Source organism: Ailuropoda melanoleuca, chromosome 8, assembly GCF_002007445.2.
Source record: "Ailuropoda melanoleuca isolate Jingjing chromosome 8, ASM200744v2, whole genome shotgun sequence".
NCBI classification, from domain to species: Eukaryota; Metazoa; Chordata; class Mammalia; order Carnivora; family Ursidae; genus Ailuropoda; species Ailuropoda melanoleuca.
The window spans coordinates 105,377,503-105,389,835 of NC_048225.1; the positions used below are offsets into that span (position 1 = coordinate 105,377,503).

General features: G+C 47.7%; 1 protein-coding gene across 8 annotated transcripts in view; it reads left to right on the plus strand.

Annotated features, from left to right (window-relative positions):
- SRGAP2 (SLIT-ROBO Rho GTPase activating protein 2) overlaps positions 1 to 12,333 on the plus strand; it is a 225,482-nt gene that overhangs the window by 176,723 nt on the left and 36,426 nt on the right. For all 8 annotated transcript variants that reach the window (XM_034667155.1, XM_034667154.1, XM_034667157.1 and 5 more), the window contains exons 11-13: positions 3,335 to 3,419; positions 6,318 to 6,345; positions 8,081 to 8,105. In XM_034667155.1, the coding sequence (XP_034523046.1) occupies positions 3,335 to 3,419; positions 6,318 to 6,345; positions 8,081 to 8,105 (138 nt within the window). The remainder of the gene's footprint in view (positions 1 to 3,334; positions 3,420 to 6,317; positions 6,346 to 8,080; positions 8,106 to 12,333) is intronic.

A 12,333-nucleotide genomic window follows, 5' to 3' on the forward strand; every position in this document is an offset into this window, starting at 1 on the left:
TGTCTGTCAGAGAGGAAAGGCCCTGAGAGAAAAACTGTTACATTAATACTTTTCAATAAATAAAATTCATCGCCAACAGTTAATAACCAGTGAATTATTAAGAAATAAATTAATGAGATCATAAAAACTGAATTGAAGGCTTACAGTGGCAAACAAAACAAAACCACCCCATAGACTCTTTGCCTCCCTTCCTACTTTTTGAAGAAATTCTTGGTTTTTATAATATTGAGTGTAAAATGCGGAGGTGGGGGAATGGCTCTGGTCAGACTGATTATTAGGAACTTGGTTTTATTTTGGTGACCTAGAATAGAGCCCTGCCCTTTCATTTCTCCCCTTATGACAACTCAAGTTTAGTGACTTTACTTTTGGATGTTTGGGAGGGGAGCAAGGTGCAGGGAAAGGAGTGAAAGAAATGAATTACCATACAGAACATGCTTTAAATGAGGAAAGTGACCCTTATTGACCAAGGAAGGGGATTTGGAGATAACAGATAAACAGTTCTTCTCATGGCCTGCTGGTCTCCAGAAGTCATCAGAAAGCCACTTATGCCTTTCTTACCTTCAGCTGCCTCAGCTCCTTTCTCTGTGTCTGGTCAGCAACCGAAGTCTTCTGCCAGTAAAGGCCAAGTCGTTTCTCCCAGCTCTGTCTCATATAGGCCAGGGCTGACTAACGGGGTGGGAGAGGGAGGTGACAACATGCCTGTAAACTCTGGGATGGCTTCCCCCCGCAACCCCCGCTTACCTCGATGGAAAACTTCCAACCATTGTTTCCACTATTAGGGATGCAGGTCAACCTCGACATAGTTTTTGATCCTTCAGGATTTCATGGAACCTGAAAAGGCGATCCATCATACGTCTTTATCAGATTGTTATTTATTTTAATGGTTCACCAAGTGACAGCCAGAGTTAACTCGCGGACTGTGACATGAATGAAAAAGTGATTTCCGGAATCACAAGTAGAAACATGAGTGAGAGGAAGGAATTTGCATCCATATCCTTTGAGAATTTTGGCTGTTTTCTGAGTCTGGTCTTGTCTTAAGGGTTGCAGTTTCTTGGTGAGTCTTTTTTTTCCTCCTTAGGAAACCTTTTGAGTCTCCTGGGATAACCTTACGAAGAGGGGCCTCTGAGGGTTCAGATATTAGCTGTAGATGTTTCCTGCAGGTTTTTCACCTCTGGGCCCTGCAGTGCTGTTCCCAGCCCCACAATTAGGCATTGGTTGAGGATGAGGATATCACCCAGGGAAGACTGACAGCAGGTGAGCAGGCAGCTGGAGCAGATGGAAAGGGGAAGGTGACAAGGGAGCCTGTTTTCATGCAGATGTTCTCGTGCAGAGGCACAAAGGAGCAGAGGGAACAGGTCAGAAGTTAAAGCAATAGAAATGATTTGGTATAGGGTTTGTTTTTGTTTTCTTTAGACTTAATTTAGAGAGTAGAGGTACACTTGTGGGCTTGGGTTGTGACTGCTGAGGAAGGTTCTATCAGAGGAGAGTGAGTCTGTTCATTTCTTTACTCATTCTTCAAGCATTTATTGTCTACTGTCTGCTGGGCACGGTACTAGGCATCAGGGATGCAAAGAATAATGATTCTGACCCTAGGGAAGAGGCAGTCTGGGGAGAAAGACACATGACTCCGAAGCCCTCTCCCCGGGCCGTGTGAAATTTGCAGAGGTACGCGCAGGGGCATCCAGGTGAGCATGGGAAGGCCAGGATGTGCATCCCAGAGAAAGCAGGTTTTTTCCTTTGTTTTTGTATGAGAGAGAGAGAGAGAGAGAGAGAAGAAATACACACTCTTGGTTAAAAGTTTACACTGTACAGAAAGGTACAGATTAAAAGTAATGCACATTTTTTCACCCTTTTTTTCCTGCCTTCATCCTAAGTGATAATAGCCATAAAATTAGAGGCCTGATGTATGATTATACTTTTTGCTTAATATATTGAAAGAAGGACAGAAGTATTACAGTTTAAAATGTTTTATCCACTTCTCCCCTCCACTATATCATGTATCAGCAGTGAGTCACAGGTCATACTCAGGGAAACTACTGCCGATTTGCCTCTGAGTTTAGATGTGGGCAGATGACCCCCGACCCCGCAGATGAGCCATGGCAGCGGGAGACAACTGAGGCGAATGGTCCCCCATGAACGGCTGCGGGGTAGCATAGAAAGACACCATGTTAAGGCTGCAAAGGCCTGGCACTCCAGCCCCTGTCTCCCAAGATCGCCTTCTCGTCTATAACAAGCAACCAGCGATGTTTTCCCGAATGTGCTCTGCACAGTTACTGTGCGAGTCGCGTGGGAGAATATGTGCAAAGGGGCTCTGAAAACTCTTGAATTGCTCCGCAGATACACAGAATTAATACTCTGAAGTTTTGTTCTGTTTCTCCTTCTGCTGTGCACCCTAATGGATGGAGCATGCCATCCTGATGGTTGAGCGCACACACTGAATTGTCGAACTCCCTGTGTCTGGATGCTGACTCCACCACTCACTCGCTGTTTGACCTGCAGCAACCTGTTTAATCTCTCCAAATCTTGGCGCCCTCCTCCGTAAAATGGGGACAGTGATAGTCAGAGTTCGTAGGGTGGTTTTGAAGATTTGATTAATTGTCCGGGGAAATCGAGTCACTCCCTGGGCAGACAAGGGTTGGGAGCGGTCGGGTTGGAAAATGCAGCACAGCGATCGCATTTTGCCTGGTAGAACAGATAGGAGCGCATTTCCGTAACCTCGTCTTGTGCTGAGACCTGCCATTGTGTATACGTGCAGGTGGGGGGCGGCAGCCGCTCTCCCTGAAAGCTCAGAAACCCCGAGCTCTCCGCGAAGACTGAGTGCAGAAGAGAGGAGGGAGAGGATGAAGAGCCGGCTCAGCCCAGGATGCTGTGGGTGCTCGGTGGCAGCTGAGGCAGGGGCCGCATCTGCCATTGGCATCGCTCCTGAAGTGCTGGGATGCACCCTGGGAGGGGCCAGGGTGCGGCTGGGTGTCAGCGGCAGGAGTGTGTCCTCACACCAAGGGGCTCTGGGCTCTGTGAGTCCATCCGCTCCACCCCCGCCCCCCGTTCTTCTTCAGGGGAACTGAGAGTTGGATGAGGGACTCTGAGAGAAGGTCTCGTACGTTTGCCAATGTGGAGCTAGCTCCCAGGAGAACACAGCTCGGGCTGCTCATCCCCCGTGGAAATCAGCAGCTGTCCTGATGCTCAGGGCCAGCACCTAGTAGCAATTGGGTCAGAAACCAAATGCCCTCTTATAAGAAGTGAATTGTACAGCTGAGCATCTGTGATTTTTTTTTTTTTCTTCTTCTGTGTCTTCTTCAGGAGTCTGATTGCTCTTTCTCTTCCTCCCTTCCAGAAAATGAAGGAGTACCTGGAGGGCAGGAACCTCATCACCAAGCTACAAGCCAAGCACGACCTTCTCCAGAAAACCCTGGGAGAAAGTGAGTGTGGGAATTCTGCTGGAGCCTTGGCCGTGAGGGGAAGGCCAAGCCCCGAGCTACATGGCTAAGCCTCCGTCCTGAGCCCCATGGGCCTGATCTTGTTGTGTGAATGCATTTCTTTTCTTGGCCTGTTTGATGTGAAGCGCACTGCCCCAAATGACTGCTTGAGTAATGAGAGGAGGCCAATGCTTAGTGGAGCACTAATGGGGATCATCTCTTTGTTTAAATGGAGCGTGCCTGCTCTCCACCCTGTCCCCCTTCGCTGCCACCACTGGGATAAAGAGCCGATGAGTCCCTTACCCTCCAGACACTGTGTTAAAACTCTCAGCTCCTCTGTAGTGGGACTGCGGTGGCAGCCAGCAGGCCGGGCCAGCGAGCTGAGATAGCAGCGGCTCTGAGGAGAGGAGAGGCTTCTCGAAGGCGGGACTGACCCACAGCCTGCTGCTTCCCATAGCGTCAGGTTAGAGCATCGCTGTCCTTCTGCTTTGGGGGGCTCCTGATGCTCAGGGCAGCCCTCTCTGCCGTGGCCACGCTGAGGCCATGGTACTGAATGGCCTGTCTCGTCCATGAATCAAGAATGATTTTAACCAGACCCTGGCAAGTAGCAAAGCAGAGAACTGGACTGGCACTCTGGACTTTCTCTCCTCAGCTGTCAAACAGGAGGCGAAGGTTGAAAGAGAAGCTTCCCTGGGGTTTTGGGCACCCTGCCCGGGTCCTGCCTAGCTCTCAGCATCCTCTGATTAATGGGATTCCCAGTTTGGGGATGCCTCTGAATGCCCGGCCCCTCCCCCCGCCCTGCTCACCTCTTCACGCCAAGTCGGGGCCAGGAGGCTACAGGCAGTATATGGTAACACCGGTGAAAGGCAGACCTGCGGAGAAGGCTCACATTTTAAAAATTTTTTTTTTTAAAGATTTTATTTATTTATTCGACAGAGATAGAGACAGCCAGAGAGAAAGGGAACACAAGCAGGGGGAGTGGGAGAGGAAGAAGCAGGCTCATATCAGAGGAGCCTGATGTGGGGCTCGATCCCACAACGCCGGGATCACGCCCTGAAGGCTCACATTTTAAAACAAATTCTTGAGCGCTCTTCAGACAAACTGCAGAGTGTAGAAAAGCATCAGGTATTCATTGGCTCATTGGCGTCAGGAATGAGAGCCACACTTTTCCTACCAGGGCCTCCCACACTCGTCCTGTCCCATCTTTCTCCTGCGCTGGATGGTTCCCCCAGATGCTGAATTCTTTTTATCTCTGATATCTTTGATCTTGTGATTGTAAAGGCATTTTCTTTTATGTGAAGAATGCCTGTTAGGTAACTTCTGTTCTCTTTCCTCCCCGCCACCCAAGGGACTCAGGCTGAACAGGTTTGGGCATTGAGAGCCCAGCTTTGCTTATAGAAAATCTTTACTCTTGGGTTATCAGATTGCTTCATAGGGAATCAGAGGAAAGAAAGCCCAGAACTGTTTGAAGCAAGTTATAACCATGCTTTTTTTTTTTTTTCTAAAATAATGTAAGCATAGCCCAAAAGTGAGATGGGGAGCAGGGCCTTGGGAGTGTGTGTGTGTGTGTGTGTGTGTGTGTGAGTGAATGGGTTTGCACACAAGCAAACGTGCATCAGATTTGCTCCCGTGGAGGGGCAAAGGTCGTGACCATTCATTCATTAGCGCTGCAAATTGCCTTCATCTGAAGATGACAAGTTCTAACAATAAGAAAAGAAATAGCTGCAGATCTTACGTGTGCAAGTCGTCATGTCCCTGCCTTCTGAATGCGTTTGTCACCGTAATGCAAGAGCCCCCTGTTCTTGCCGCAGAGGGATAATTGATGTGTATGAATATTCTAGAATGGAAATGGGACAGATGTTGAAAATAATGGCTCAGAATAATATTTTTGCAGATGAAAGCTGAGCCTTTCGTAATGAGAGGGGAGGGTGTTGCTCAGGATGAGCTGAAGTGTAATCAACAATTAGTAACCTTTAAAGGCAAGAAAAAGCCCTGCCCTCTCCTGGTCCTTGGAGTGGTTTTTCCAGGAGCGTGGATGAGTCCTGCGGAGGATGATCTCGTCCCCAGCTCGGTACCTGCTCACCTTGTCCCTCGTTTATTTTATACAGACCACGCTTCGTTAACCTCAGAGCTAAAGAAAACGAATAGATCACATCATAGCCCGTGCACACATGTGGATGTATTATTCAAAAAACATAAGAATACTTAAGATTTTCATTTTTTAAAGCTGGCTGTGACCCATTGAACTTAATATTAGGGCCTGCTATTGGATTGAGAACCACAGTTTGATAGCAATTAAATCTCATTTGTCCCTTGTCAGCCCAGCCCAATCTAAGAGAATTTCATATGAATCTAAATCTAGAACGTCCTTATCTTCTCTCTCCTCCCTGCAAACAATTCTTCCTTCTTCCCTTGCCGCCCTCACCGTGTGTGTGTGTGTGTGTGTGTGTGTGTGTGTGTGTGTGTGTGTGTGTTTTCATTACTCTGGAGCAAACAAGCTCGTCCCTCCCTCCCTCACCACACACACACACACCCACATACACAGAAAAGAAGCTGGATTTCACCTCTAGGAAGGCTTCTAGTAATTTGTTCTCTAAAGCATGATTCCCCCTTGCTACTGTTCCCCTCTAGCTACCTCTGTTTTCCCTTTGATTAGCAGGGTCGGCACACCTAAGCTTTAGGGACACATACACAGCTCTGGGAACAAGCAGTAGGAACAGCACTTGCCCTGGAAGAGGCTCTGGGCGTTTCTCTTCTTTTTTTGCCTGGAGGGCCAGTCACATTGTGATGCTAGTGGCTTTCTGGGGACATGGGGAGGGCATTTCAGGTAACTCCTGGGAATAAGTCATCTCTCACTCCTTTGGCTTCCACATGAGCTTTTTGCCTTTGTGTTTCCAACAGGTCAGCGGACAGATTGCAGTCTGGCCAGGTAGGTGTGGCCTGGGACAGCCCTGGGAAGGGATGAAGAGAGCCCCATGGGGTAGTGTGATCCCAGGCTGGGAAAGAGCCAAGAAGTTGAAATGTGAAGGCATTGGGTGACTTTGCAAAGGAGGGGACTAGGATGGGGGTTGCTTCCTTCCCTTTGCCGTGCCGAACCCATCTGGCCTCAGATGAAAATGGGGTCTGCTGTGACTTGGCGAGAGAGCTGAGCAGAATGGGACGAAGGGAGTTATCATTTGCTGAAGTAGCTTCAGAGACTCCCCCAAGCCATTGCGTTTGCAAGGAAAAGAAGTGTTGGACTCTGGAGGATCCTGGTAACCTTCCCTTAGTTGCTAGACTTCAGCATGTGGTTTTGGGGAAGTCTCTGACCCAGAAGGAAGATCAGAAGATAGCATTTGATCTGAGATTTTCTGCGTGGAAAAGATGACAGCCCCTCATTAGTGCCTGTTGCTGGATAATGAAATACTACATTACTCTGGCTTGCCGAACAGCATTGGTAGAAATCCTTGCCTGATGTACAAGTATGCAGCCCTCCCAATCTTTCCCCACCTACCCCTCCCTCCCCGACCCCAGCCAAATATTTTCCCTCCCAGTCATGTAGCTGCTATGAGAAAACTCGTGAGCTGGCGGAGAGCAAGGCATTCATCCAGCCAGCAGTTCTCAGATGCCTAAAAATGTGCTGATTTAACTGGGGAAAGAGCTTTAATGGGCTGGACTCCTTAGGGACCCTGGGTTAGCCCATTATATCAACCACTTATATCTGCCAACACACACACAATAATCATGAGGCCATTTACAATTATAGGCTCATTATTTAGAAATAGCTTCATTTGGCTTTCATCGTTTTGTCATTGTGGATTACAGTAAAGATCGCATTAATATACCAGTCTTGTTGACTGGAGGGAACCAGGATAATGGAATTCCATGGAATACATATCTTCTTGGTGATAGGGCCTTAATGTAGGTTCACCTGAAGTCCCGTATCTGTGGAAGGCTTAATGGGAGTGAAAAAAAGCTGAGTTGAATTCCCTGATGCTGTGTGACCTTGGGCTGCTCTTTTCCCTCCTCCGATCTCCAGTTTCCTCATTGAAAAGAGGATTGCACTAGATCCGAGGAGCTCTAGGATTCCAAAGAGGTTCCTCGGGAGTGGCCTGGAGGGGCAGAGGGAGCCCAGTGGCCAGGCCAAAGGCGGGGCAGCGCTGTTCTCTCTCCTTGCTTGGGGGATTGTGTCTGAATCCGATTCCCTTGGAGAAGACGCGTCTGAGGCTACATGCAGCTTGAAAGGCATTCACCTGAAGGATCGCCAAGGCTCCTTCCAGTCTGGCTGCTCTGTTCTCTAAACTCTAGGAAAACTGCTCCCTAAGGATTTCCAAGAGAAAGAAAACTGTAGCTGCCTTTGGTGTTTACTCGTTTACTCGTGTCTCCTGCAGAGAAAAGCTTACTGTCTAACGCGGGTACATTTTACTACACATTGAACCAGTGCCTTCCAACTCTAGTTTTGAAGGGTGGCAGATAGCAAGTACAGAGACTTCCATTCCCTGAAAGAGCTTTGTTGGGCTTTATTCGGAAAGTAACTTAGCAAGTCTCTTAGCTGGTTCTGGGGCTGAGCTGAATAATGCAGCTTGCTTCATTAATGAACACACAGATTGTTCTTAATTCCATTTTCTCTTTCTTTCTCCCTGGTGCCGGTCCGGTCCTCTCTGATTTGGCGGGGTCAACCGCAGGCGGAGCTCAACCATGAGGAAGCAGGTAAGGACCCAGCAAGAGCCAGGCTGGTCAGGTGTGATGGTCACATCCCAGAGACATTGATGGAACCCTGCTGTGGGCAGGACAGACACTGTCCTGACTTGCTGCCTGTGTTTGAAAGATGCGCTCAGAGGATGTTTAATATCGCAGCAACTTCATGATTTGGCTGGCTCAGCTGCAGTCTTGCTGACTTATTCCTCCCTTTCTAGTCGTGCACCTGCCTCCTTGCTGGAGATCTGGTTTGACCGTAGCAAATTGTGCCTGACCTGCTCATGGTGTCGCTTCTCTAGGAAACCGTGAAAGAGGCCTCACATTTTATACATAAGTTCCAATGTGAGTAGCTCACAGCAGCTAGTCACCTAGACCGGACACCTAGACCGGACTGCTGTAGGTTTGCAGATTTTTGTTGTTTGTTTCCTGGTGTTGTGGTCATCCTAGATGCATTTCTTAGACATGCTAAAAATACGAAGCTAAATCTGGCCCGAGCATGATTGGCAAATTGATGTTCGACTCTGCTTTTGTACGGGATCTTCAGTGTTGCATTAGAATCTGACGCTGCTCGGCCAGCTCTCGTTACCCGTCTGAGGGCAGGACCCTAGAGGGCAGGGGCTGGGTAATGCACGTCCTGGGTCGTCGAAACAGTGCTTGTGGTGTATAAAAACTGAATTGAAGTATTTTTTGCAGTAGCCAGTTTGACTTCCTAATTATACTTTATTGCAAATACTGAAATGATTCTGTGTCCCCTAAGCTCATACCAGCTGTGAGGCAGGCAGTTAGCAGGGCGGAGGTGGAGAGAGCTCCAAAACGTCTTGTGTTTACTCAGGGGAAAACTGATCCAGGCTTTAAAAAATCGTTTTGGGTAATTCACAGTGGCTGTAGCCACAGGGAGATAATCGAATGTAGAGGGCACATGGTTTCTGTTGTGTCAGCAGCCCCATCAGGGTCTTCAGCTCATGTGACTGCTCCAGCTAGCGGGGCAGTCCAGCTGGGACACCCGGATGACATAGCTCTCACTTGCCCTCGCTTTGCTGTCACTACTTTTTCCCCCTTCTCTGCTTTGGATCTCATATAGTGATATAATTATACATTTTTAAATTTACAATTAAATATAATTAAGTATAATAAGATATAATTATACATTTTTTAACTTATAAAAATTTCATTGCATCTTTTCTTCCTCTGGTTCCTCTATTTCTTTCTTCTGCCCCCTCTCCCATAATTTCATTTAAAACTAGAGAAGAATGGGGGCGCCTGGGTGGCTCAGTTGGCTAAGCATCTGACTCTTGGTTTCGGCTCAGGTCATGATCTCAGGGTCATGAGATCAAGCCCCGCGTTGGGGTCCTTGCTCAGCATGGAGTCTGATTGAGATTCTCTCCCTTTTCCTCTTCTCCTCCTTCCCTGCTCGCACTCACTCTCAAATAAATAAATAAATAAATAAAATCTTAAAAAAAAAAAAAAAACCTAGAGAAGAATGGAGTGCCTCCCAGGGATAATCTGTTGCGTTTAAAATTAATAGGTCAGTGGGGAGGGGGGCTGGGTGGCTCAGTCAGTTGAGTGTCCGACTCTTAGTTTCAGCTCAGGTCATGATCTTAGGGTGGTGGGATTGAGCCCCTCATCAGACCCATGCTCAGCAGGGAGTCTGCTTAAAGATTCTCTCTCCCTCTCCCTCTGCCCTTTCCCCCATTTGTACGTGCACTCACACACACACACACTCACATGCTCTCTCTTTCTCTAAAATAAATAAATCTTCAAAAAAATTAAAAAATAATAAAATTAACAGGTGTATATCTGAGAGAGCAAGCTTTTTTCCCTTCAACACTAAGAATAGGGTTGAACTTAACATTTGTTCCTTTCAGTTCCTAGGCTGAAACTGGGCCTCCTGCCTCTAGATGGAGCAGAGGTACAAGGTGCAAGGGCCTCACAGCCTCCACTGTGGGCGCAGGCGTGCTGGAGACTGCGGTTTGGCGGGCAGTAGGCGGCCCCGCCTGGGCTCGCTGTCAGAGGGGAGCAGCGCCCATCTGGTGTGCATCCTGCCGCGTCTAAGCGGTCACAGGCAGAGCATATGTGCCTGGTGCTAGATTTGCATAAGAGCTCCAGGATGCACCCAAAACCCCAATCAAATAAAGACCTTGTTTTCATTCTGCCGCCTCAGTTTCTCTCCAGCAGCTCAGATCTAATTGTGGATCAGTAAAGAGTTTTTCTAGACAAGGCAGTCATTTGGAAGATGAGTAGTCTTATATAAGAAAATAAATAATTCTTTGGTTTTTTATGGCAAGTCAGCCAAACAAGACAAAGAATCTGGTAGCTTTTGTTTTTGAGGGTCCCTAAGGGGTTCCAGTCATTTTTGACCCTAGCAAAGCCTAGGTTCAAACCATCCCAGCCTTTTCTGCCTCAGCTGCTGTTCCAAGCTTTCCCTGCTGCCCTCAAGCCCAGCATTCTCTCTTTCCCGTCACTCTGCCTCTTCTTTGTTTGCCCGTCTTTCTCCATTCCTCTAACGGTAGGTGCGCTCCCAGAGTTTGGTGCCCTTTTGACTTTTCTTCATATTCTTTCCCTTCTTACTTCATTCCCTTAGATGAACCTTTCTCTCCTTCCCCAAGTGTCCGTTGTTTTGGGTCTTTGGATGAAATTTCGAACTGATTGGCTGGACATCAGCTTTGAGAGTTGAGATAGCACCTCCTCCCCTGAGCATCAGTCTCCTCACCTCTCCCCCCGGCCCCCCAGTCTAACTTCCTTAGCACATCCCCTAACTTCTCTATTTCTCCTAATGGGGGGGCCTCTGTTCTTCGCAGTCCCGAAGCCCAGAGTTATTATCTTTGACGCCTCTTTCTTTCCCATCACCCACATCTAATCAGTCGTGTAGACTTGTATTTTCTCCCTTGGTAAAAACGGAAATCTAACGAATGTAACAGAGATCGGTACCCGGCAAAAATCCTAACTCTCGCACTCATGAGAAATTGTGCCAAACGACAGCTTGTTTAGGCGCCATCTGGCCACCTTCCTGATTGTTTTCTCCTGGAAATCACAGGACCCCTGCTTTACTCTCTTTTCCAAGTTATGCTTGCTACCTTTCTCCCTCTGCCTTTGGTTTCAAGATCCCTTAATCTAATCAAGTGGAGATTTGGCCCAATTGTCCTTAAAGGCCCCTTCCAACCGTAGGATTATACCACCAAAAATATTGCGAACTGAAAATGAAACTGGTAGAGATTCTAACATTGGAGAAGGGAAGGAGAGAGGAGGAAAGGGAGAGACAGGCACTGAGTAAGAATACACATGGACATTGCTCGGTCAACTGTATGCAAAATCAGTAGTGAAGTGAGGGTCATTGGGGCCCCATAGGAGCACACAGGCACATCCTGGGGCAATGAATTCAGTTGGAGTTCAGAAATATTACAAGGAGAGGGGTGGGTGGTAGGAGGGTCTGAGGCCTTCATGACATTGTCCAGTTTTTGCTCCCACTAGACTCTGTCTTGGACTCCACTGGAACAGTGGAGACTAGGAAAATACTATTGTGAAACCGTAATAATGGGGCGCCAGGGTGGTACAGTTGGTTAAGCGTCTGCCTTGGGCTCAGGTCATGATCTCAGGGTCCTGGGATCGAGCCCCATGTCAGGCTCCCTGCTCAGTGGGAAATCTGCTTGTCCCTCTTCCTCTGCTCTTTCTATCTCAAATAAATAAATAAAATCTTTTTTTAAAAAAGAAAATTACAATAACAGTGTAAACATAAAAAGACTCCCAAAAAATGGAGATTTGTTTATTAATTTTTTTATTTATTTATTTTTTAATGGTGGAACCTAGTTTCTTCTTTAGGGTATGGAAGGGCTGACCGAGATTCTTCCTCTAAGATCGCCCTGGGCTGACTGGCAGAAGTCAGGGATGGCAACAAGAGGGCAGACACTGGCTGCTATAGCTGGAAAGCTGGAGGAAGCAGATGGGTTTGGGGGTCATGACGATGAGCGTTTGGGTCCCTGGGGCCTTCCTGATTCCATCTCTACCTTGGCACACTGACTACTTCCTGCATTCCCAGTAAGCTTGGGAGCAAGAGGCCATGCCACACTTCTTGCAGCCTGACTTCATGAGATCCAGCTGCTTCCTTAATCGTGGCCAAACCCCAGGGCCACAGCCGAAAATTTGAGGATGTAGGCAACCTGTGAAAGGGCAGAAGCCATAGGACCCATGCCACTTGAGAACCAGTCTCTGTCCTGAACTTCTTATTTTATTTATTTTTTTTAAG